The sequence below is a fragment of the Thalassophryne amazonica genome, chromosome 3 (genome assembly GCF_902500255.1).
Source record: "Thalassophryne amazonica chromosome 3, fThaAma1.1, whole genome shotgun sequence".
NCBI lineage: Eukaryota > Metazoa > Chordata > Actinopteri > Batrachoidiformes > Batrachoididae > Thalassophryne > Thalassophryne amazonica.
In genome coordinates this window covers 104,980,922-105,008,854 of record NC_047105.1, presented here as the reverse complement: position 1 = coordinate 105,008,854, position 27,933 = coordinate 104,980,922, and the positions used below count along the sequence as shown (strand labels likewise).

The 27,933-nt window shown below is 40.8% G+C and overlaps 1 protein-coding gene and 1 long non-coding RNA gene across 2 annotated transcripts in view; both read right to left on the bottom strand.

Annotated features, from left to right (window-relative positions):
- LOC117507378 (dysbindin-like) overlaps positions 1-27,584 on the bottom strand; it is a 52,409-nt gene extending 24,825 nt beyond the window's left edge. The window contains exon 1 of the mRNA XM_034167228.1: positions 27,368-27,584. Coding sequence (XP_034023119.1) covers positions 27,368-27,410 — 43 coding nt within the window. The 5' untranslated portion in view covers positions 27,411-27,584. The remainder of the gene's footprint in view (positions 1-27,367) is intronic.
- On the bottom strand, positions 1,692-16,014 carry LOC117507379. The gene is made up of 3 exons (XR_004559699.1): positions 15,575-16,014; positions 15,126-15,128; positions 1,692-1,702 (listed from the first exon to the last, which is right to left on the bottom strand). It is a non-coding gene; the product is annotated as an uncharacterized LOC117507379 (long non-coding RNA).
- Positions 27,585-27,933: the final 349 nt, after the last annotated feature.

Here is a 27,933-nt window from a genome sequence, read left to right as displayed (position 1 = left end):
AAGCTCAACCAATAATTTGCACCATTTTTTCCTCTTCACATGTGCAAAACACTTGTAGTGCAGTCCAGGTGGGACACCCATCTACATCAGTCTACGTGCAGTCTAAGCTCAATCCCACTGGAATCTACATATTCGTATGGTGTCATAACAGTTGGTACAATCTGATCGCAGTTGGAGGAACCCTGAAATGGTTCGGGAATGTTAGATCCTGCCAGCATGCCCCGCTTGTGCCACAAACGTGCACAAGCGGGACAAGGATAGGCAAAGGACATGTTGATATGCAACATGTATATGGCACACATCCGTCATGTGAAGTGGATGTGAACATTGCACAATCAAACCAAAAGCACCGTCTGTCACTGCAAGTCCATGCATCATTGTGCATGTCAGAGGCTCGGCATGGCACCCCCAACACAGCTGTATGGGATGTCACCCCCGTAATACACAGATTATGACATGTTTACCATCTAACTCGGTCAGAGGAATGATGGTGAAACTGTTTTGCCAGCCCATGACACCATAAATAAGCATGTGAACTCACCTTCGGTACCACCTCAGGTGCGTTTCACAGCACAAGGGAAGCCCCTCTCGCCCCAGCTGTGCCGTGTGCTGATGACATCAGCTCACAAATGCCTCATGCACCACGGCATAAATATACTACCATGTCAGGCGCCATCCTGCAGCACGCCGCATGCCCATGATCCAACTAGTCAGCGTGGTGCACAGCTTTTCTGTGCACTCCATTTACTGACAACAGCGGCTCATAAATTCCTCATCCACCACCGTATAAAGAATATCCCACATCAGGTGCAGTCCCGCGGTGCGGCGCGTGCTGGTGATCCAACCGGACAGCGCGGAGCACAGCTCTTCCATGCAGTCCGTTTGCTGGCAACAGCGGCTCACAAATGCCTCGTCCACCATGACTTAAAATATCCCATGTCAGGCGCCGTCCTGGGGCACGCCGGTAGTCTGACCAGTCAGTGCAGAACACAACTCTTCCATGTACTCCATGTGCTCAACACATCGCCGTCACCATGCTGTGTCCATCAGCACAGTGCTGACAGTCCATCATGTGTGTCCCACACATGTCCATCCTGGCGGCGCAATATCCTGCTCAAAGGTCAATGCATGTGAGGGAGCGAGTGGGCGAGCGAATCAGTGAGTGAGTGGGTGTCAGTGAGTGAGTGACAGCACTCGGGAGTATCCGTCCAGCAATCTGAGCTCTTTATGTATGATTCTGGTGATGTCTGACAGCAGTCCGTGCCTACCTGCTGTTGTCCAATAACGTTTGGGCTGCGGTCATGCGTGAATCAGTCTGGACTGGCTCCGCCCACATTGTTGTTGGTTGGTCTGGCAGTTGCACAAGACTGTCTGATTTTCTGTCCCTTCCGACTGCGCCTCGACGTTTGGGTTTTTGTCCCGTTCCGGCTGATTCTGCTTGGTTCCTGCTTGTTCTTCCTATCTGTGACGGGGGTCTAAGGTACACTGAAGCTGGATTGTGTTGTTTTATCACCCTTGGTGGTACCAAAAAGCTGCTCAGCCCATGAACAAAACCATGGGTTAAGGGGTGTATGACAGAGAGAGAGCGAGAGAGAGAGATAGTGGATACCAAAGACAACAGTTTGTGTATTTCAATATTTTGTCAAGCTTTGCCAAAATGAACAACACTTCCATCCTCGAGTGTTATTCCAAATGTGTGGTGCTAACATGTTGCACTGCACCCTCACAGTACTACAGTGTCACTTTCTATTCCTCTGTTGTGCTACAGGGCCAAACACTCCAGAAATCATCCATCTTTTTTCCACTTCAAATACAAAAGAAGACATCCATGTATGGTATTAAAAAAAAGAATCAACAGCGTCTGTTGCTCTGCCAGACCCACAGTCCTGACGTGTCTCCGGCGCATGGTACATGGTTGAAAAGGTTTCTCACGGTCAGTGCAGTACCAAACCGCCTCACTGTGACACCAGATTACTGGGACGTACCTGAAACACAGAGGGAGTGCTGGTTTGGTTGAAACCCAACAAGCGCACTGGCTGCTGCTTCAACATTAACAATTTACTTTGGCTGGCAACTGGGTCGGGGTGGGGGAGCTGTGAACTTCAGGAGGCAAACGTGTGTGTCGGGAAAGAGATCAGCCAACTGTAGGATGTTGGTGTGAAAGTGCAGCAGAGCTCAACGGCAGTCTGCTAACAAGCTGATCGGATGAGTTCATGGTGTCAGACTCAGAGATGGTCGGGTTGATTGATCCCCGAATGATGCACTTACAAAGTGTTGGGAATGTAGATGTAGGCTGGTGACGCTAAATGGAACAAATTCCATCTGACAGTCTGCTCAGATCACCACAAAGGACCCAAAGCTTTTGTTGAACCTGTTTTTGATTCTGACCTTTGAACCACTGTGATGGACTCGTGCACTGATGTGACGTGGTGTTAGTAAGAAAAGCAAACTTTGTTTTGTCCAAATTGCACTTATGTGTAGCGCTGGTTTCTCTCTTTTATTCTCTATTTAGTTTCACTAAATTGACCATAAGATGCTATTTGTGATCTTTTTACAGTAGTGTTCAGAATAATAGTAGTGCTATGTGACTACAAAGATTAATCCAGGTTTTGAGTATATTTCTTATTGTTACATGGAAAACAAGGTACCAGTGGATTCAGTAGATTCTCACAAATCCAACAAGACCAAGCATTCATGATATGCACACTCTTAAGGCTAAGAAATTGGGCTATTAGTAAAAAAAAAAAAAAGTAGAAAAGGGGGTGTTCACAATAATAGTAGTGTGGCATTCAGTCAGTGAGTTTGTCAATTTTGTGGAACAAACAGGTGTGAATCAGGTGTCCCCTATTTAAGGATGAAGCCAGCACCTGTTGAACATGCTTTTCTCTTTGAAAGCCTGAGGAAAATGGGACGTTCAAGACATTGTTCAGAAGAACAGCGTAGTTTGATTAAAAGGTTGATTGGAGATGGGAAAACCTATACGCAGGTGCAAAAAATTATAGGCTTGCCTCTACTGGTGGTTGGCTCTCACTGCGGTATTGTATCACTTCCTGTTCCGGAGCACAGCGGTGTTTTTCTGTATCTGTTAGCTGTTTAATCTGCGCAGTTAGATTGATCTAGTTATCTAGATTACGATTTGTTTCCCAGTGTAATCTTTACGTGCCTTAACTAAAGCACTCCTTCTGCTGAATCACCTCTAAATTATTTACACATTATTCACTTTGCGTGTTTTTAGGAATCCGCTAGCTTAGCGTAGCTACTAGCTCTTAGCCGATTTAGCATGGCGGCTTCTCCTGTCTCTCCCGCACTTTTCTGCTCTGGGTGTGAAATGTTTAGTTATTCCTCGGCCTCCTTTAGCAGTAACAGTACTTGTAATAAGTGTAGCTTATTCGTAGCTTTGGAGGCCAGGCTGGGCGAATTGGAGACTCGGCTCCGCACCGTGGAAAATTCTACAGCTAGCCAGGCCCCTGTAGTCGGTGCGGACCAAGGTAGCTTAGCCGCCGTTAGTTCCCCCCTGGCAGATCCCGAGCAGCCGGGAAAGCAGGCTGACTGGGTGACTGTGAGGAGGAAGCGTAGCCCTAAACAGAAGCCCCGTGTACACCGCCAACCCGTTCACATCTCTAACCGTTTTTCCCCACTCGACGACACACCCGCCGAGGATCAAACTCTGGTTATTGGCGACTCTGTTTTGAGAAATGTGAAGTTAGCGACACCAGCAACCATAGTCAATTGTCTTCCGGGGGCCAGAGCACGTGACATTGAAGGAAATTTGAAACTGCTGGCTAAGCGTAAATTTGGTAAGATTGTAATTCACGTCGGCAATAATGACACCCGGTTACGCCAATCGGAGGTCACTAAAATTAACATTGAATCGGTGTGTAACTTTACAAAAACAATGTCGGACTCTGTAGTTTTCTCTGGGCCCCTTGCCAATCAGACCGGGAGTGACATGTTTAGCCGCATGTTCTCCTTGAATTGCTGGCTGTCTGAGTGGTGTCCAAAAAATGAGGTGGGCTTCATAGATAATTGGCAAAGCTTCTGGGGAAAACCTGGTCTTGTTAGGAGAGACGGCATCCATCCCACTTTGGATGGAGCAGCTCTCATTTCTAGAAATCTGGCCAATTTCTTAAATCCTCCAAACCGTGACTATCCAGGGTTGGGACCAGGAAGCAGAGTTGTAGTCTTACACACCTCTCTGCAGCTTCTCTCCCCCTGCCATCCCCTCATTACCCCATCCCCGTAGAGACGGTGCCTGCTCCCAGACTACCAATAACCAGCAAAAATCTATTTAAGCATAAAAATTCAAAAAGAAAAAATAATATAGCACCTTCAACTGCACCACAGACTAAAACAGTTAAATGTGGTCTATTAAACATTAGGTCTCTCTCTTCTAAGTCCCTGTTGGTAAATACAGCAGGATGAATATGTTAGTTTAGAGTTAACACCCCCGAGTCACACTAACTGTCAGAATGCTCGTAGCACGGGCCGGGGCGGAGGATTAGCAGCAATCTTCCATTCCAGCTTATTAATTAATCAAAAACCCAGACAGAGCTTTAATTCATTTGAAAGCTTGTCTCTTAGTCTTGTCCATCCAAATTGGAAGTCCCAAAAACCAGTTTTATTTGTTATTATCTATCGTCCACCTGGTCGTTACTGTGAGTTTTCTGTGAATTTCAGACCTTTTGTCTGACTTAGTGCTTAGCTCAGATAAGATAATTATAGTGGGCGATTTTAACATCCACACAGATGCTGAGAACGACAGCCTCAACACTGCATTTAATCTATTATTAGACTCTATTGGCTTTGCTCAAAAAGTAAATGAGTCCACCCACCACTTTAATCATATCTTAGATCTTGTTCTGACTTATGGTATGGAAATAGAAGACTTAACAGTATTCCCTGAAAACTCCCTTCTGTCTGATCATTTCTTAATAACATTTACATTTACTCTGATGGACTACCCAGCAGTGGGGAATAAGTTTCATTACACTAGAAGTCTTTCAGAAAGCGCTGTAACTAGGTTTAAGGATATGATTCCTTCTTTATGTTCTCTAATGCCATATACCAACACAGTGCAGAGTAGCTACCTAAACTCTGTAAGTGAGATAGAGTATCTCGTCAATAGTTTTACATCCTCATTGAAGACAACTTTGGATGCTGTAGCTCCTCTAAAAAAGAGAGCTTTAAATCAGAAGTGCCTGACTCCGTGGTATAACTCACAAACTCGTAGCTTAAAGCAGATAACCCGTAAGTTGGAGAGGAAATGGCGTCTCACTAATTTAGAAGATCTTCACTTAGCCTGGAAAAAGAGTCTGTTGCTCTATAAAAAAGCCCTCCGTAAAGCTAGGACATCTTTCTACTCATCACTAATTGAAGAAAAACCCCAGGTTTCTTTTCAGCACTGTAGCCAGGCTGACAAAGAGTCAGAGCTCTATTGAGCTGAGTATTCCATTAACTTTAACTAGTAATGACTTCATGACTTTCTTTGCTAACAAAATTTTAACTATTAGAGAAAAAATTACTCATAACCATCCCAAAGACGTATCGTTATCTTTGGCTGCTTTCAGTGATGCCGGTATTTGGTTAGACTCTTTCTCTCCGATTGTTCTGTCTGAGTTATTTTCATTAGTTACTTCATCCAAACCATCAACATGTTTATTAGACCCCATTCCTACCAGGCTGCTCAAGGAAGCCCTACCATTATTTAATGCTTCGATCTTAAATATGATCAATCTATCTTTGTTAGTTGGCTATGTACCACAGGCTTTTAAGGTGGCAGTAATTAAACCATTACTTAAAAAGCCATCACTTGACCCAGCTATCTTAGCTAATTATAGGCCAATCTCCAACCTTCCTTTTCTCTCAAAATTCTTGAAAGGGTAGTTGTAAAACAGCTAACTGATCATCTGCAGAGGAATGGTCTATTTGAAGAGTTTCAGTCAGGTTTTAGAATTCATCATAGTACAGAAACAGCATTAGTGAAGGTTACAAATGATCTTCTTATGGCCTCGGACAGTGGACTCATCTCTGTGCTTGTTCTGTTAGACCTCAGTGCTGCTTTTGATACTGTTGACCATAAAATTTTATTACAGAGATTAGAGCATGCCATAGGTATTAAAGGCACTGCGCTGCGGTGGTTTGAATCATATTTGTCTAATAGATTACAATTTGTTCATGTAAATGGGGAATCTTCTTCACAGACTAAAGTTAATTATGGAGTTCCACAAGGTTCTGTGCTAGGACCAATTTTATTCACTTTATACATGCTTCCCTTAGGCAGTATTATTAGACGGTATTGCTTAAATTTTCATTGTTACGCAGATGATACCCAGCTTTATCTATCCATGAAGCCAGAGGACACACACCAATTAGCTAAACTGCAGGATTGTCTTACAGACATAAAGACATGGATGACCTCTAATTTCCTGCTTTTAAACTCAGATAAAACTGAAGTTATTGTACTTGGCCCCACAAATCTTAGAAACATGGTGTCTAACCAGATCCTTACTCTGGATGGCATTACCCTGACCTCTAGTAATACTGTGAGAAATCTTGGAGTCATTTTTGATCAGGATATGTCATTCAAAGCGCATATTAAACAAATATGTAGGACTGCTTTTTTGCATTTACGCAATATCTCTAAAATCAGAAAGGTCTTCTCTCAGAGTGATGCTGAAAAACTAATTCATGCATTTATTTCCTCTAGGCTGGACTATTGTAATTCATTATTATCAGGTTGTCCTAAAAGTTCCCTAAAAAGCCTTCAGTTAATTCAATATGCTGCAGCTAGAGTACTGACGGGGACTAGAAGGAGAGAGCATATCTCACCCATATTGGCCTCTCTTCATTGGCTTCCTGTTAATTCTAGAATAGAATTTAAAATTCTTCTTCTTACTTATAAGGTTTTGAATAATCAGGTCCCATCTTATCTTAGGGACCTCGTAGTACCATATCACCCCAATAGAGCGTTTCGCTCTCAGACTGCAGGCTTACTTGTAGTTCCTAGGGTTTGTAAGAGTAGAATGGGAGGCAGAGCCTTCAGCTTTCAGGCTCCTCTCCTGTGGAACCAGCTCCCAATTCAGATCAGGGAGACAGACACCCTCTCTACTTTTAAGATTAGGCTTAAAACTTTCCTTTTTGCTAAAGCTTATAGTTAGGGCTGGATCAGGTGACCCTGAACCATCCCTTAGTTATGCTGCTATAGACGTAGACTGCTGGGGGGTTCCCATGATGCACTGTTTCTTTCTCTTTTTGCTCTGTATGCACCACTCTGCATTTAATCATTAGTGATCGATCTCTGCTCCCCTCCACAGCATGTCTTTTTCCTGGTTCTCTCCCTCAGCCCCAACCAGTCCCAGCAGAATCAATCAATCAATCAATCAATCAATCAATTTTTTTTTATATAGCGCCAAATCACAACAAACAGTTGCCCCAAGGCACTTTATATTGTAAGGCAAGGCCATACAATAATGATGTAAAACCCCAACGGTCAAACGACCCCCTGTGAGCAAGCACTTGGCTACAGTGGGAAGGAAAAACTCCCTTTTAACAGGAAGAAACCTCCAGCAGAACCAGGCTCAGGGAGGGGCAGTCTTCTGCTGGGACTGGTTGGGGCTGAGGGAGAACACTGCCCCTCCCTGAGCCTGGTTCTGCTGGAGGTTTCTTCCTGTTAAAAGGGAGTTTTTCCTTCCCACTGTAGCCAAGTGCTTGCTCACAGGGGGTCGTTTTGACCGTTGGGGTTTTACGTAATTATTGTATGGCCTTGCCTTACAATATAAAGCGCCTTGGGGCAACGGTTTGTTGTGATTTGGCGCTATATAAAAAAATTGATTGAATTGAATTGTTCATCTACAAAGAACTCCAATGCTTTAAAATGGAAAAAAAAAACAAAAAAAAAACAGAGACACATGGAAGAAAACGGAAAACAACCATTAAAATGGATAGAAGAATAACCAGAATGGCAAAGGCTCACCCATTGATCAGCTCCAGGATGATCAAAGACAGTCTGGAGTTACCTGTAAGTGCTGTGACAGTTAGAAGCCTATGTGAAGCTAATTTATTTGCAAGAATCCCTCGCAAAGTCCCTCTGTTAAATAAAGACATGTGCAGAAGAGGTTACAATTTGCCAAAGAACACATCAACTGGCCTAAAGAGAAATGGAGGAATATTTTGTGGACTGATGAGACTAAAATTGTTCTTTTTGGGTCCAAGGGCCACAGACAGTTTGTGAGACGACCCCCAAAGTCTGAATTCAAGCCACAGTTCACAATGAAGACAGTGAAGCATGGTGGTGCAAGCATCATGATATGGGCATGTTTCTCCTACTATGGTGTTGGGCCTATACAACCCCTGGCAAAAATTATGGAATCACCGGCCTCAGAGGATGTTCATTCAGTTGTTTAATTTTGTAGAAAAAAAGCAGATCACAGACATGACACAAAACTAAAATCATTTCAAATGGCAACTTTCTGGCTTTAAGAAACACTATAAGAAATCAAGAAAAAAGATTGTGGCAGTCAGTAACGGTTACTTTTTTAGACCAAGCAGAGGAAAAAAATATGGAGTCACTCAATTCTGAGGAAAAAATTATGGAATCACCCTGTAAATTTTCATCCCCCAAATTAACACCTGCATCAAATCAGATCTGCTCATTGACAATGACCCTGTGCCATGACATTGACCCTATGTGTCTTTTTGCAAGGAATGTTTTTGCAGTTTTTGCTCTATGGCAAGATGCATTATCATCTTGAAAAATGATTTCATCATCCCCAAACATCCTTTCAATTGTCCAAAATATCAACATAAACTTGTGCATTTATTGATGATGTAATGACAGCCATCTCCCCAGTGCCTTTACCTGACATGCAGCCCCATATCATCAATGACTGTGGAAATTGACATGTTCTCTTCAGGCAGTCATCTTTATAAATCTCATTGGAAAGGCACCAAACAAAAGTTCCAGCATCATCACCTTGCCCAATGCAGATTCGAGATTCATCACTGAATATGACTTTCATCCAGTCATCCACAGTCCACAATTGCTTTTCCTTAGCCCATTGTAACCTTGTTTTTTTCTGTTTAGGTGTTAATGATGCCTTTCGTTTAGCTTTTCTGTATGTAAATCCCATTTCCTTTAGGCGGTTTCTTACAGTTCGGTCACAGACGTTGACTCCAGTTTCCTCCCATTCGTTCCTCATTTGTTTTGTTGTACATTTTTCGATTTTTGAGACATATTGCTTGAAGTTTTCTGTCTTGACGCTTTGATGTCTTCCTTGGTCTACCAGTATGTTTGCCTTTAACAACCTTCCCATGTTGTTTGTATTTGGTCCAGAGTTTAGACACAGCTGTGAACAACCAACATCTTTTGCAACATTGCGTGATGATTTACTCTCTTTTAAGAGTTTGATAATCCTCTCCTTTGTTTCAATTGACATCTCTCGTGTTGGAGCCATGATTCATGTCAGTCCACTTGGTGCAACAGCTCTCCAAGGTGTGTTCACTCCTTTTTAGATGCAGACTAACGAGCAGATCTGATATGATGCAGGTGTTAGTTTTGGGGATGAAAATTTACAGGGTGATTCTATAATTTTTTCCTCAGAATTGAGTGATTCCATATTTTTTTCCTCTGCTTGGTCTAAAAAAGTAACCGTTACTGACTGCCACAATCTTTTTTTACTTGATTTCTTATAGTGTTTCTTAAAGCCAGAAAGTTGCCATTTGAAATAACTTTAGTTTTGTGTCATGTCTGTGATCTGCTTTTTTTCTACAAAATTAAACAACTGAATGAACATCCTCCGAGGCCGGTGATTCCATAATTTTTGCCAGGGGTTGTATCATGAATGCTTGGTCTTGTTGGATTTGTGAGAATCTACTGAATCTACTGGTACCTTGTTTCCCATGTAACAATAAGAAATATACTCAAAACCTGGATTAATCTTTTTAGTCACATAGCACTACTATTATTCTGAACACTACTGTATATACCTGTGGTTATTTTTATTTTTTTAATTTTCTTTGAAAGAAATTTTATCCCAAGTTATACATTGGGGTTTGTTCACATAAATTTGCACACAAGACAAGAATAAAAACAGGAAGGATCACAATTACGACAAATTTGTCCAACTCCTCATTTAAAGTGGTCTTTTCTATGAGAGCAAAGGTCCAACTTGAGCAGGAGCTGTCAAAGGAATTAGGTCTGGGTTTGACTTTACATGGCCATGAATGTGTGCATAATTCTTGCACTTTGTACTGACAACCACACACAGAATTTACAACAACACAGCAACTATCAGCAGCACCATAGTGAGGCGCAATCCCTTATTACCTCATAAATTGGGGGGAAAAAGAAAACATAGACATTCCTCACATATTCTTCCAATCACTCATCAGTGTCTTTCAGTTTTCTGTCTCCATCTCTCTCGGACAAACACACTCTCAGAACCTCACAAACAAAAATAAAATTTAGCAAGCAATCTGATCAATATCTCACAAGTCTCACTTCTTGTGTTGACTTTTAGCTTTAATTCAGCGAAAGTATTATAGTCACCAGTTAGGGATTACAGCCATTTATATACATAGTGCCTCCATTTTCAGAGCCTAGATGTAGACATGGTGTCATGATCTGGACTTTTGTATCATGTTTTTTTCTGTTTTGTTCTGTTTATTTTTGGTTGGATTGTTCTTTCAGTGTGTGATTTCTCTTGCTGGGTTTTTTTTCCTGCTTGGGCTTTGTCTTTCCCTATCTCTCTTGTCTGTCTCTCCTTGAGCTTGGTGATGGGCAGTGCACACTGTTTGGGCCACACCCTATTCTGGATCTTTCCACACACCTGTTTCTAATCTGTAGCACATCACCAGGAGGTATATAAGCTTCACTGGTTGCACTAGTTCGTTGCACCTTGTGCCTTCGCTTCAAGTTCTGTACCTTTTTTTTTTTTCTTCTTTTTTCCTGCTTGCCACGTTATGTTTTTTGACCACCTGCCTGTTTTTTTGACCACGCCTTATCACCTGAACGAGCTGGTAGCTGATGTGATGTTCACTGCACGTCGGTCATTTCAAAGTGCCACGGAATTTTGTTGAGTTTCTGCTTTAAACGGCCTTGTTTATGCTTAAAACTGACTTTAAAATGATTTAAGTGGTTTTATCTTTAATAGCTGATGGTTAATAATCCAATTAATCCATTTGATTGCTTTGGGTGAAGAGACTCCGCCTCAGACATGCTGCTGTGGTCCGAAATGACGCATGCGCAGATGCAAAAGGTGAAGCGATTTTTAGGGGCGGACCGTTCAGTCTGCAACACCGGACCCTGTTATGTCATACAGTAAACAATCTTAAAAACCAGAGCTGCATTGTTGAGTCCTGCATTTGTGTCCAGACGTCTCTGATACATAGCAAATAATTGGTTTGTTTTTAATAGAAATCATTACTTTTACAGCTGGTTTTCTTTAGAGAGGATCAATACAGGAAAATTTCGAAGTAAAGATATGTCTTGGACTTCATTTTCATCAATCACAAAGCAATACAAACATTATGGTTTGATTTGGTGAAACTGTATGGATTAGGCATGTCTCAAGCAAGCGGTCAACTTCGATGGTCTCACAAGAACTCCTACCAGAAAAAGACAAAGTTGCAGTTCCTTGACTGGCCACTTGAGGCTGGCTTCAACTTCATGTTAAAATGTCCAACTTTAGAGCAGAAATAAGCATGTTTACAGCCTGGGATAAGAAACAGTACAGGGTTGTACAGTGTTGTGTCTGTCTTTTGAAGTATTTTATTACAAATTCCTGGAATAATATGTCTTGCTTTGTGGTGAAACATCCTATCGGATCATCTAAAACAGGGGTGCTCAAGTTCGGTCCTCAAGGTCTACCTTCCTGACACTCTTGTCTCCCTGTTCCAATACACCTGAATTCAATGAAAGGCTCGTTAGCAGGCTTTTAATGGATTCATTGGATTCAGGTGTGTTGGAACAGGGAGACAACTAAGAGTGTCAGGAAGGTAGATCTCGAAGACTGAACTTGGGCACCCCTGATCTAACACATGCCTGCTGCAATATGCATGCTGAGTAAAACTCTCATCTTATTTAATGTTTGTTGTATGTTAACGGCGTTAGCACTTTTAGCAGCTATCTGTTGTCTGATCTGTTAATGCATAATTACTGAGAAAATAAGCGGCTCATAACTTTTAATGTCCACACCAATCTAAACTGTTAGGACCACCACCACCCAGTCCCTAAAAAGATGACTTACTAAACACCTGAACTGAGATTAGCCTGTTAGCTTAGCTGGAATTGAAGATGGGCATGTTCAGGCTTCTTTCATCACACACTGAACCACCCATGCTCCACGCCTTTAGGCATTAATGAGTTCATAGTGACGTAGCCACAATCAGCGCTGGCGCTGCTGCCAACATGGCGACGGCCAGACATGGGCTTCACATCAGCTGTTCCGAGTCTCTATATGGGTGACATCACACAGGTTTTGTCAAGTATAGGTCTCAAGAGCCGATTGAAAACTGTGATTTCCCTACTCAAAACTCCTGCAGGAATCCTGTGGATTTCTAACAAAAATTGGAACAGCTCCTATCAGAACCCTGTAGGAAACATATAAGACCTCTTTCCTACAGGGATCCTGTTGAAATTCCTACAGCAATCCTTCAAAAAAAAGAGAGAGTTTTCCTTTAAGAATCCAAGAGGCTAATAAAATGCTCAGTATTGGGTGGAGTAGGGTTGGTATGAATGATTTTAATTGAATTACCGTACTGATTTTTCACAAACAGAAAATGCAGTGAGCTGCAGTGGAACACACAGATGGCTCACTCTTATAAAATCCCCAATAATAACTCTGGATTGGAAACTATGCGGTTTGCATAGTTTTCAATTTGACTCACTCTTGGAAAGCTGCCATTGGCTTGGCTCCAATTGCAATAGCAGTAAATTATTTATGCCAGTGGTTGTTGTGTGCCTGTCTGGTCTGCACGTATGTGAGTGGACGTGCTTTTTTTCCCCCACTATAGAAGGTCTGCTTGTTTTCGCTAGGATAAAATGTGTGTCCAGCACCATCAGCCCAGTCTGACAGGACAACAGTGACATCAGTGTTAACCCCTTCCTTCCCTCCTGCTTGGACTAAAGCCACTCTGACAATAGCAGCGTTTGTAGGTCAGTGTCCTGTCCCACTGGCCTCCATATCCCCACAAACACATGCTCATGACGAGCTTGCATCAACACAATAGGCTCCATCAGATGACAATACTGCGGCTAAACCTTTGGGGGATTTTCCCACTAAATTTACAAATCCTCTTACCCATCATGACTAGACAATAAACATCCTACAGTATATATAAAAAAAAAGCCTCAAGCAATGCAACCAGACAGCAAGAGTCACTGAAAGTTCAAGACTGACTTAGCTAAAGTAAATGTAATTTAATATGATATCCATCACTGGTGAGGCAACAAACCATATAAAAAAACATGCAAATGTGCCAAAAGCAATTCTTTTTAGGCACAGACGGTGAGCAGACAAACATGAGATCAGCATGAGGTCAACAGCTTCACTTTTTCTCCCTGGTTATTTTAACTCTAATTAATTGGGAGGTGATATTTTCAGCTGTTTCTCTTTGTTTCTCTTTTTTTTTTTTTTTTTTTTTTTTTGCACTGTAACCAGTAAACATGGTAAAAAAAAAAAATGTGGCCATGCATAGAGTACAAAACATAAATTTGGACATTAATCATTAAATTTTAGATCTAAATAGCATGAGGCTGTCATCAAAAAATTTTAAATAGGTTTTTGACCTTTCAGACTGAGCACTGATGTTGTTCCCTACACATAACCAATACAATACTGCATTGACCATGTAAAACCTACAGCCATTTGGATGCACACTGCCTTAATTTTCAGAGGCCATAAGTAATTGGACAAAAGATATATACAGGTGCTGGTCATGAAATATCATGAAAAAGTTTATTTATTTCAGTAATTCCATTCAAAAAGTTAAACTTGTATAATGTATACATTCATTCCACACAGACTGATATATTTCAAGTGTTTATTTCTTTCAATTTTGATGATTATAACTGAAAACTAATGAAAACCCCAAATTCAGTATGTAAAAGTTTGATCAGAATCAAACTTTACAGGAAATTTTCTTTCGACAAAGCAGGGGATGGATATGTGAACATGTGTGACCCTTAGGTTTTTGATAGAACCTACTATGTTGGATGAGGACAGAATCCAGCACAAAAAAATATATATTTTTCTCCAAATAATGAAAACAAATGTAAAGAAATGTATGCCTGCTTTACATTTTGCCTATTTCTTGCCATACTACAGAGCTGTAGTCAGACATTTACATACACTTATTACGGACATGAATGTCATGGTAATTTTGGGCTTTTAATGATGTCTTTGAACTGTTCTTTTGCAAGGATGGAATACTTTTACAACCTGTATCATTAATGACTTAAAAAAAACAAGAATTGAGTGCATAGGCTTGAATGGAACTTCTGTAATCCACACAGGGTCAAAATTATATATGCAGGGTCAAATCTTCACATACACAATATATTCATTTAAATCTTTTAATATGTGGTGCGGTGTCTTTTACGGCTATTAACTCCTCATTAGTGATCATGATTGACAACAACTGCAATGAAAAAGAACAAACTTAAATAAATTATTTCAATTGGTAACATCTCAAAGAGTTAAGTTATTTGAATTTAAGTTTGTAAGTTAGATCTAACTTGCTAACTTAAGTTCAGACAACTTAATTCAACTATGTCTTTTTTCAGTGTGGTAATGTCTGTTTGCCAGCATATGAAGGATGTGTTTGACAGCAGTCATTGCGCTGACCAATACACAGAACAATGAGAAAGTCCAAGAACTCAGTGAAGCGTTAAGAAGGAGAATTGTAGCTTTGCACAAGTTGGGAAAGTCTCTTGGAGCCATTTATAAACAACTGCAGATTCCAAGATCATCAGTTCAAACAACTGTACAGAAGTCCAACTTAGTCGGATGTGCCACCACTTTGCCAATGTCTGGAAAAAGACCCAAATCTTCAACTTCAGAAATTGGTTAGAATGTCCAGGAACAACCCAGGAACCACCCAGGCTCAGGCCGGCCATGAACTAGAACCTGCTAGAACACCAGCGTCATTGTCCACAAATAATTGAGTTTTATATCGCAATGGACTGAGATGGTGCCAACTAAGAAAGAAGAAGCTGTTCCACAATCGACACCTACCTACCGACCCCTTGCATGGACAAGCCAAATGCCTTCTGGAGAAAGGTTTTATGGTCAGATGAGACAAAAATTTAGCTATTTGGCCACAATGATAAGAGGTGTGTTTGGATGAGTAAAAGAAAGGCTTTCAAACCTGAGAACACTGGATCATCTGTCAAGCATGGTGGTGGTAGCATCATGCTTTGGGTCTGTTTTGCTGCAGTGGTACTGGTGCATTTGCAAAGTGGATGGAATAATGAAGAAGGAGACCTACCTCCAAATTCACCAGCCTCACCTCAAGTCAACAGCTAAAGCAGCTGACACTTGGCCACAGCTGGGTGTTCCAACATGACAATGATCACAAACACGCATCAAAACTGGCTGTGGGTTGGATAAAGCAGGCTAACATTAAGGTTCTGGAATGGCTTTCCCAAATCCTCTGACCTCAACCCTATTGAAAATGTGTGGACTACGTTTTAAAAGTCGGGTCCATGCCAGGAAACCAGACAGTTTAAATGAACTCTACCAATTCTGCCAAGAAGAATGGTCAACTATCCAGCCAAAATTATACCAGAATCTTGTTGATGGCTACCAAAAGCATATGGTGTAGGTGTAGCTTGCTTTTGACCCTGCGTGGATTAGAGAAGATCCTAAATAAATTCAAACTTGTGCACCCAGTTCTTGTTTTTTTTAAGTCATTAATGGTGTATGCTATCCAATCGTTCCACCCTGGCAAGAGAACAGGCCAAAGACAACATCAACTTTCAGTGTTCTACCAGTCTGTAGTAGCCAGCATCCTCTTTTACACTGTGGTGTGCTGGGGGGGACAGTAAATCCAAGAAGGACACATCCAGGCTGGACAAATTGATCAGGCGGGCTGGCTCTGTGGTTGGCATGAAGCTGGACTCTCTGGTGATGGTGGCAGAGAACACTGGACAAACTGCTGGACATTACGGACGATGCCAGTCACCCTCTGCACAACATCATCAGCAACCAAAGGAGCCTCTTCAGACACAGACTGCTCCTTCCCAGTGCAGGACCAACAGACTGAAAAACTCCTTTGTCCCTCAGGCCATCAGACTGTACAACTCCTCACTCAGGGGGAGGAGGAGTAACAGGAAGACAGAGGACAGGAATGAGAGGAACAGTAGTAGCCAGTAAACCAGTGGCGATCTGTATGTCTGGTAAGTTGCGCTGGCCTCAACTTTATCTATAGTCTGGGTCTTTTAGTGAAACTTTGGGCTAGTGGCCGGCGATCACCTTAGTATTTCTTCAGTTTAATGCTGACAAATTATACTGTATTTCTTGTCTTTCTGGTGCCTGATTCTGTTGTTTTCTCTCTGTTTGAAGTGCGGCTCCATCCAGAGATGGGTGTGGTGTCTGTTTCTGCAACTCTCCTGTCCTGTGCACCGGCAAAATATCCTGTATATTCGTTTTGTAAATTGTTTTGTCAATTCGGTAACATGGCCCAAGCAGAGGGTCACCCCTTTGAGCCTGGTCTGTTTGAGGTTTCTTCTTCAAATTATCAGAGGGAGTTTTTCCTTACCACTGTTATCTGTGTGCTTGCTCTCGTGGTTGGTAAGTTTAGATCTTATTTGTGTGAAGCACCTTGAGGCAACTTTGTTGTGATTTGGTGCTATACAAATAAAATAAATTGAATTTGTATTTATAGTGTGTAATTGTATTTATATTTGCAAACTGTTTTTTTTTTCACTTTTGATACTCTGTGTGCTTCTTACCCTGTGTGCTGCTATACAATACTGCTGGAACCTCAATTTCCCTGAGGGAGTCTTCCCAAGTGATCAATAAACTTCTAGCTCAGCTAATCTAATCTAATTATTAAAAGCCATAATTACCATGACATGGTGAGTGTATGTAAAGTTCTAACCACAAATGTTGTATTTTTGTGCCATAAAATGGACATTTTCAATCTCCTAGCCACACAAGATTGCTTACCAAGACCAATCATATTTTTGTCTGTTGTTGGTGATTCCTTGTGATGCCATTGAAGATTCTCCTAACACTTCCTTACTCCCTACACAGGGAACAGTTGTATCATCTACAAAACCTGGTGCAGACCCAAACCTAATACTATGTTCATTTAAATCAAGGTGCAATTTTCCATCACGTAGTGACAGGTGTTAGCATGCTGGAGTCTATGTTTTGTGAATGCATAGTGAAAATGAAGTTTTTAATTGAATCATACAAAATCAGTTAATTCCCCAGGTATTTCTAATTGCTAAGAACATGAGCAAGTGGGATAAAGATTTGTGCCTTTTTGATTTATACCTTTGGGGAAGAATGCACACATGATAAATTCGAGCTGGCTTTCTCGGTGGTGAAAACTCGGTGTATGCCTGGAGGCGTACCTCAGTCGATACTTGGAGGACTGTGTTTAACAGCGGGTATGTGGACTTGTTAGAGAAATAATGAGAGAAACTCGTGTCCCTCAGGCTGGACAGCTTGGACTACAGAACTGACATAGTTATAATGTTAGTAAGGAAGCCATTTGTGGTGGGTAATAGTCTAATCATGCTAACACAATTAAAGTACTGAGTCGTCAGGTGGCATTGTTTGTAACAGAATAATCTGTGTCCATGTTGGTATTCCTGCTGCTTCAAGAAGCACAGAACACAATATTAGCATTGTACATTTCATCTGGTCTCTGCTTTGAAATCTGCTCATGACCAGTTTTTGCAGTTTTGCAGAGAATAAGAACATCCATTTATTTGTGTATTTCACTAAGCCCCCCCCCCCCCCCCCCCCCCCCCCCCCCCCCAAAAAAAAAAAACCTTCATTTAGTTTAAAGGGCATAATTTTTTAAATTTTAATATCAAAAGCATTTTTGTTGTAGTTTTTTATGTTCTAAAAAAGTCAAACGTAAAAAGCTCAAGGCGTTCACAAACTTTCAAGCAACATTGTGTATCCTAAATTATATAATGTGTGAAGTAATTTTTAAATGTTCATAAACACAATAAACCACTAAGATTACAACTATTATATATATATATATATATATATATATATATATATATATATATATATATATATATATATATAAAATTATTATTATTATTATTTTAGCTTATGTGCAATTACAAAATAGAAGTTTCTTCTATGTATAATGAGTCACCTTGTGTGCATTTAGTTGTTAATGAATTGCATTGTTATTGTTGTATTTGCTGGTCAAGGGCATTCTATAAACCCTCTGGGGTTGTTTTCCCTCCACTTATACCTTTTTAATCAAGAGTCTTGTGTTTTATTAATATTATTGAATTGTGCCAACTGTCATTCCCAGCCCCGGCTCAGGGGCTAGATTTTCGTTCATTGCCTTATTTCCTCTTTGAGTCTCTGGTTTTACCTTTCATTAGTTTATACTTTACCATGTTAGTCTGTGTGATTCTGTTTATTGCTTTGTTTACTATTTACTATTCGTTACCTTATTCAGTTTGCAGTCATTCAGTTATTCATTGCTTTTCTTTATGTTACACTTTTGTCACGGATTCTTTCTTTGGTTTTCTTTTATTCTATAGTTGGTTATTGTTGTGTGGGCCGCTGAAGAGGAGGTACTGCTGGCCCACCACCACCAGAGGGTGCCCTGCCTGGAGTGCGGGCTCCCAGGCACACAGAGGGCGCCGCCAGCCTCACGGGAGCAGCCTCGGTGACAGCTGTCACCCATCACCTGAGACAGCTGACGGCAATCATCAGTGGGGTATATCAGCAGGACGGCATCTCCACCTCATTTGCCGAGATATCGTTCTACCTGGAAGGTAATATTCTCAGCTGACTGCTTGACAGTAACCTTTTGTGACTTTGTGAGTGATAACAGACCTTTTTTTTCCCAACGAGAGGTGGAGGTAGCTTTCCTGCCGTGTGGATTACTGGGTGCAAACGCGCCCACCTTTAATTGTGTTTTTGTTCCTCGCCAGCAGTACCAGGTCCGACACGCGGAGGCAGTGGCCACCTGGGAGTTCGGGACTTGCCGGCTCCAGTATACCCGGGGTCCTGTGGCGGAGGAAGCCGTGTGGTACCGGTCTTACCTTGGAGAGGCGTCTCCTATCTTCGAGCCTGCCCACACGACACTTTTGTAAATTGACTGTTGTCCATTTCTGTGATTGGTTGTATTCGTTGTGCACATTCACAACAGTAAAGCGTTGTTATTTGACTTACTCCATTGTCCGTTCATTTGCGCCCCCTGTTGTGGGTCCGTGTTCCTACACTTTCCCAACAGTTATTGGTTGTTCACTCCTGGTCCTATAAGTCTAGTTCTAGTTATCACATTTCTTGTATTATGCTTTAGTCACAGGTTTTGGTTATTTTTCACCTTCAGTGTTTCTTGTCATACATATCATGTTCCATTTGTTATTTATTCTATTTTCTGTTTATCAGTTATCTTTTATTTATTACATTATTCTGTAGTCACTGCGTTTGTTTATTCTGTTTATCATCTATTTTGTGGTTACTGGTTTTGTTTCATGTTAGTTATTTTCTGCTCAGTTTGTAATCTGTATCAGTCCCTGTTCTAGTTTCTATTATAATCATAGATCTTCATGTTTCCCGCTATTTGGATTAGTCACGTTATTTCCTAGTTTGGTTTCCCCTTTTGTTTTGCTCACGCATTATTGCTTGTCTGGAACATGTCACACTATACACTGTTAGTTTTATGCCATACTTTACTTGCTTTGCACCGTTGGTTTTTCAGTCACTTAGTTATCTTGCCCCAGTTCACTTTGCTTTTGCCTCACAGCTCTCTTTTGCACTTACCTGTCTTCCCTGGTCACGCCCCCTTCCAGCACCTTCTGCACACCTGCTTCTCATTTCTCCTCTAATTACACCACCAGTTATTTAAGCCCTCACAGTCTCACTACTCACTGCCAGATTGTTGATTTCATGTCACTCTCCAGCCATAGTTTCAAGTACTCCTTTGCCTTGTTTTTTACCTGTCGGATTTTTGACCTTGCTTTGTCCTCGACCTTGAGTTTGCCTTCGACCTTGAGTTTGCCTTTGTCTCTGATTGCTTCCACGCTGTGTATTTTGACCTGTGCCTGTCTGTTGAACCATGCCTCAGCCTTTTGCCTGTCTGTTATCGTTGCCTCACTGCTGGATCACCTGTGTACTGACTCCCTGCTTGCTTTGACGATTAAACCTTGTACTTTCTCCATCCCTGGTGAGAACTTGCATTTGTGTCCACCTGTTATGAGCCACGCCGCCACCATGCCTGACACCAACAAATCAAATCAAAACCTTCACTGGGCTATTTCACTATTTATCAGTACTACTATCTGTCAACGTAAATTGTTTCAAACTCGAGTAATGGAGAACGAAATCCTGCCTGGTTTATCTTGACACAAAATGAATTTATACCCACAACAGAACAATAACAAAAGGAAAGTCGATTCAAAAGCAATACATGTTTTTTAAAAAATGAGAAAACATCAAAACTTATGGCAACCAGCTGCACAGATGTTTGTGAATTTAATAAGACTTGAAATATAACATATAACTAATGCTTTTAAGTTGAGTAAATAAAAAAATATATATCAAGGAGGGGCTTGAATTTCTGCATACAACAGGCCATCTAGATCAAAAAAGACTGGAGTGGACACTGACGTCGTTTCCACAATATTCTGGGGGATTGCCACAATTTACAGGGTGTTTGCATTTGGTTTTTGGAGGGAAAATTAATTATTGTGAATAGAATCCATTTGGCTTCTCTTAAATACATTTGTACTAAGTAAGCAATTTCACCAGCTTTGTTCCTTGGCACTGAAAATGATTATGACTATGATTGCTCCAGGCTTTCAGTTGCCTCTGTTATCACCCAGGTAATGGCTGTGGTATTGCAACTGTGAATCTGAAGCTTTTTTTTTTCCAGTTAGTAGACTGGATAAACCCTGCTGTCCAACTCCCCAATTTTTTGTGGTTAAGCAATAAGCAGTTTGCTTTATTTACATTCTGTCATTTCATTCATTTCATAAACAAGTTGGTGGCTCCAGATATTTCTTAATGTCTAGTTCAGTCAGTGATGATGTCCACTCCAGTCCTTTTTTTTTCCTTCTCTTTGAATAAGCCTATTTTGTAATGACGTAGTACCTAGCACCACCACCAAGTGGCCCAGAGTATCAGATTTAGTGGACAGAGACGTCTGGACACAAATGCTGGACTTGACAACACAGCTCTGGTTTTTAAAATCATTTACTGAGAGATTCAGTGAGGTCTGGTACACAGCAAGGCAGTCCAAAATCAGCAAACAAATCCAAAACATCAGGCGTAAGGCATGGATGGAATAAACAGGCAGGTGGTCAAAACACAATGTGGAAGGAGGACTAGAAAACAGAGCTGGAAACGAAGGCACAACAATCTGACGGGGAACTAGTGCAACCAGTGGAGCTTAAATACAGCCAGGTGATGAGCTACAGATTAGAAACAGGTGTGTGGAAAGTTCCAGAACAGGGTGTGGCCCAGACAGAGTGTAGCACCCACAACCAAGCACCAAGAGAGACGGACAAGAGAGATAGGGACAGACAAAGCCCAAGCTGGAAAACCCAGCAAGAGAAATCACCCACAGAAAAAACAAGCAAAACTAAACTAAACAGAACTAAACAGAACAAAACATGATACAAAAGGTCCAGGGGCCCATTCCATGGAGCAAGCTCAGAAAAGTGGTGCTTAATTTGAAACACCTGACTTGAATAAGCCTAACAAATGAGGTGGCGCAAAAGCAGTTCCATAAAGGCCGAGCCACGTTCATGCAATCAAACTAAGTCAAGACAGGTTCAGGCAGTCGACTAATTGCGTGTGCACACCATTCATAGGCAGGCCTTGAGGTCGAACACAGATCAGCTGGATTCCAAATGCCAAAATGTAAAGAGCGAGCAGCAATGTTCACTGACTCAGAGCAGGCACTTATAATGGAGACCTATGAGGAATTTGAACATCTAATAAGGAAAAGAGGTAACATGGCAGCAATAAACAATCTCAGAGAGAAAGGCTGGCAGGAAACTGCTGATTGACTAAATGTGTACAATTATCATACCAATGTAATGCAATCTGGGTAAAATGTACTGATAAATAAATGTGTCCTTTTTCTGCAGATTGCAATGCCTTATGCTACTGCTGTGGTGAACATGTTGAAGTTTCTTAGATCTTGTTAAAATTATGTCTGAAGGTGTTTTTGATGTCTAAATCATGAAACAACTTGACACCATAAGTAAATGGCTGGATTGGATCATGAACTTCAAAATGCCATGCTTCGTCCTATTGGAGTGATCCCAGAAATTTCTCCTGCATGTTTACAAAAAGCAGATAATGTCATAATTAATTTTTTTTTTCTGACTTGTGTGTTTCATCCTTCAAACTAACATATCACTCCATAAAAAATGCTAAACTCTTTTTTTTTATTCAGCGATACATTACTTTAAATGACTTAGTGTTTTCAGAGTGTTTTTTTATGGAGTGATACCTTAGTTTAAAGTTATTTAAACTAAGGTATCACTCCATAAAACAAATTTTAAAAATTTTAGGCAGTTATACGTTAATTTAAATAACTTTACACTATGTATCACTCCATAAAATAAATTTAAAAAATATGGAGTGATATATTAATTTAAACAACTTTAAGCTATGTATCACTCCATAAAAAATTTTATGGAGTGATACGTCAGACTCCAGAAAAAAATTTCAATTATTAAGTTGGTTGCTTTTTGTGAACAAGCAGGAGAAATTTCAGGAATTTTTCCAACATGACTATACTCCAACAGCACAAACTTCATCATTTTGAAGCCCATAATACAACCCAACCATTCACTTATGGTGTCATGCTAATTTAGACATCAAACATATCTACGGACATAATTTTAACAACCTCTAAGAAACGTCAATATGTTCACCACAGTAGTAGCATGAAGCACTGCAATCTTCAGAATAAGGACACATTAATTTATCAGGACATTTTACCCAGAATGCATTGCATTGGCCCAACTTGAAGTGGTGGCCAGTACTTGTTCACGTTTCGGCGTGTGCCTTGGTATTCCATTCCATTTTATTTATTTAACAGTGAATATGGGTTTGTCTATTTGGCTCTTTAACTTATAGAATTGCTTTTTCTTTTCTTTTTTCTTTTGCTCCAATAAGATCAAATTCCTTGTATGTGCAAACTTACTTGGCAATAAATTTGACTTTGATTTTGATTCAAACTCAACTCAGATTGAAGGCCAGTGACTTCAAACCTACAAAAGATGAACTCAAACCTGTAAAGAGTGGCACGTAGCTCTACTGGGCTTTTTTTTGTGCTATTTTACATACTGTGCAATAAATTAATTAATTAATTAGGATTAATTAACTAATAAGAAAGTAACTAAGAAAAAAAATGCAGCACAGCACTCTACAGGGCTCAAGGGTGGGTTGCACATTCATGGTACGTTTATGGCAAAAAATATCTCCCTCTCTGATATTTCCCAGAGTTGACAGGTATGGTTAAGCGGCAACTCAGGCTAAGCCTGACAATTAGCCTGGTAGCGACCAGACTAACTTAGAAGTATAAGTTACTACAGTAACTCAGCGAGACTTGACGTTAGTGAGATTGCTGGAATGGAACCCTCGCTTAGAAAGTTTGCGACTTGTCACAATAAGCGGGGAATTGGCTTAATCGTGTTTGCTGGAATACTGCTCTGATCATGACACAGAGGCTAAGGTAAGCAGCTAACTCGTGAGGTAAACAGGTGCATGTTTATCTTCTTTAGCAATCCTTTCTCTGCTACCAGACACTTTGAATGACAATTTCATCTACTGTATATTCAGTGATTACAAGAAGTGGTTTGCTGAGTGTTTTTGAGTGTGTCCCTTACAAGTATTAAATTATGTAATTTTTTATAACATTTTGGACATGTGGCATGTTTCTCTGGGAATGTTTAACCCAGTCTCACAGCAGATCGTGGCAGCATTACAAAAAATACATTAATCTATGGGTTTGTGGTGAGGCCACAAAAATGGGACGCTTTTTTGTAACGGGGACACAAATTCATTTCATGATGGGGGCACGAAATGAAGGGTGATGGGGTATGGGAGTTATGGTTAGGGTAGGGTAGACACTTATGTTACAGTTATGGTTAGAGTTAGGAGAAGGGGAAAATTATATTTATTAATTTTGCTATAATTTATTTAAATTATAGCAAAATAAAAACCGTCTCACGAAAATTGGGTGCTTTTTGTGATGGGGGCACGGAAAAAAAAACATGAGACAGGGCTGGAATAATCCTCTGAGGTTACGTGGACCGGATGTCTGCTTGAATGTTTGCCATTCAGGACCCCGGGCACTTTGGTGGCGTGGTGGATGAGGTGATGGATGACAGTGGTGCATGTTCCTGAACCCGACCTTACCCAGCCTGCTGTAAAGCATGTGACAGTAGCTGACGTTTAGATTTGCACGAAAATTAGTTTAGAATATTGAGAAAAACGCAATATCAAAATGATAGTTTCCAATGAGTGATGGAATGTGACTACTGGCTCTTGCAATAATTGTTATTCTACTGAGGCTGTCACAAAAACTGTAATTACTGTACAATACTCACAGCAATGGAAGGGTAAGTATAGCTAAATATTTCCATTTATTTTTTTTTATCCAATATTGCTGTAACATCATCTCTTACAAGGTTTAACAAGCTCTCTGTCTCTTCCTCCTCCCACACATACAGCACCATGTGTTTTAGAATGTTATGTGACTTTTTTTGTACATCATGCGACCTTTAATAGCAAAAAAAAATATTCTATTGCAACTGTTCAGAAGTAAGTCTTTTTGTACTCGCCTGAAAAAACACCTCATGGTATCGTAAAAGCATGTTTTGTTTTTGTGAATTATTTGGGAGGGTTTTCTTTTTAAAAGACACGTAACATTACGTCTATTTTCAGTTTGCTAAATAAATTTGCACAATTTGGAGTGAAACAGAAATCTGTGTTATCATTCCAAATGAAATACTGCACTGATTAAAATATTTTGATTGCTTTTAAATTTTTGATGGCCTCTCAACGTTTTCTAACAGTGTAGAAAAAGAAACTGCTGATAAATAAGAAGTGCACAAATGCATATAACTGTCTTTACGGAGCAAAATTACCGTTGTTAAATTAACACTATAGCACGTCTACTCTCTTAACGTTTTGGAATTTCACACTGACAGTGTGAAATTAATGTTGTCAGTGTTGATTTAACACTGACAGTGATTAAGATAACACTAAAAAAGTGTTTGTTTAACAATGAAATGTGTACACATATATAGACACTTTCTAGTGATAATTTAACATGCAGAATTTTGCTTGGTAGTAAAAATAGCTACAATAACAGCAATCAGAAATTTGACGAGGATTCAAAATAAAAGATATGTGATTCACATCATGACCCAGACTTGACCTGGATCTGGATTCCACAACACAATGCAATAATTGCACACTGATCCAAAATGGTCCAACTGATCGAGATGTTGCAATCTGATATTTAATTCACAAGCTGAAACAAAATAGTGTCTTCCTGATCCTGGCTTTACATCATGATGTCATACCCGTGAAGTAGTTTTGACATAATCCTTAAAAGTCTACAAAATGAAATCCTGAACCACAATCCGGATCCAGATCACCTCCAAAATGTAATGGAGTCTTTCAAGGCCTAAGGCCAATGTGTGGTGAACATTTGGTGAGAATCTGTGAAGTAGCTTTGATGTAATCTTTAAAAGCCTATATGAAGTGAAATCTTGATCCAGAGACCGGATCCAGATCACTTCAGTTTAATGGAGACTTCTATGGCCTAATATGTATTTGTGGTAAACATTTGGTGAGAATCTGTGAAGTGTTTTGTTTTGTTTGTTTTTACGTAATCCTTCAAAGCCTATATAAAGTGAAATCTTGATCAGAATCCAGATCCAGATCACCTCCAAAATTTAACAGAATCTTCCACGGCCTAATATGTATCTGCCGTGCAAATGTTTTCAAAATCTGTGCAGTAGTTTTGACGTAATCCTGCTAACAGACAGACAGACAGACAGACAAATAAATAAAATTATTACATCCTTGGCGGACGTAATAATTAAAGCCCACTTGTTTCTCAGTTGCCGAAATTGGTCCCATTTGTGTTGCTTCCGTTTTGGAATATACAGTAAGATAAACTCTGGAGCAGCAGACTAGAAATGCACATATAATGTGATCAGTTCCACAAGACTCAATCGTCTGCTTTTTTGTTGTTGTTGTTGGCCTTTAATTTACGTCTCCAGTGCCTCTATCTGGGTCACACCCAAAGGGACTGAACTAAATATACACGGAGACCAGAAATAAGTTCTTCAACACCAAAGCTGCGTTCAACAGCTGGTTGCTCTTTTTCTCCACAGCACACCGTGATCCTCCTCTCTGGCACATTCCCACAAAACTGTAATATGACAGGACACAGCAACAGATGGGGAGTTCTCCAAAGTCACAGCTTGATCCTGTTCAGCCTCATGAAATCACACTCTGAACTCATTCATTTGTTCATTTTCTGCAGCTTATTTGATCTGATCCCACAGGCGATAATTCTCTTTGGAGTCTGCGTGTCCTGTCTGGGTTGGGACGTCTCAGGGACAGACTGCAGACCCCCCTGTCAGTCTGATGCCATATCTCATAGGACATAAGAGCTCTTTGTCTGAAGCTCCACGGCCTGCCTCAGCGTATGTGTGAGTCCGTGTGGGAATGTGCACGGAGAGCGTGACCAATACTCACTCGGTATTAGTGAACATTACTCACGGAGATGATTCAGCTTTCCTGTCTGAGTTTGGCTGGCAGAGCACTTGGACCGGCCCCTTGAGGCAGCAACTACAACAGCAGCTATTTAACACGCTGCCTGAACTGTTGCGTTCCACATCGTGACCTGTCACACGGTATTGTGACCTGCTGTGCCTCTAAATGATTCATTTAGGTTCCTACAGGCTGATGAAGGCTGTGCTGCAGACACAAGCTGAGAAAGACAACATGACACGAGACACAAATGACCGCACGCATGCAAACATGTTCTGCACACTATGCTCCTGACCTGCAGCTGCAAATAAAAGCAGCAGACTACTACGCTTTCATGGTTGCATCTCTTCAGATCCAGATGCAAAGATCACCACTTGTCAACTTTTGCTTTCTGAAGTACTCACAGGGTAGGCGTGTGCCATGGAGGTTGGCAGATGAGGAGTTCATGTTGTAGAGGATCTTCACCTGCACAGACGATCAGATCTGTCACAGTTCAGTGCAGAGGACAGTAATCATCTCACACCTGCTCTGCTTTGTCTCTCTGCTCCAGACTAACTGAGGCCGGCCGTCACACTGCTTCCCTCCAAGCCTCCTTCCCTCAGCGGACTCTGGGTACTGAGCCTCTTGGATGAGAAAGAGTCTCCAGTTGTGGCTTTGTGTAGCAACACAACTGGCCAATAGCAGCAAGGAGGGGGAGGAGTCGAGTGTGAGAGAGGAAGCTGAGAAAAGGACAGGAGGGATTTTATTCAGTGGAAATACCACTGAAAGACAGACTCATGCTGCTGTTATTTGAGTTTTCCTTACACCTCTTTTTTCTTTGTACTGCACTTAATCCTTTATTTCTTTGCATATACAGCGTCACACCTGTGTTTCACCTTCAGGGTCATCGGATGACCACAAAGTTTGTAATATTATGCCTCGTGACATGATAGCAGTGATAATACTACTGCCTACTACTACTACTACTGCA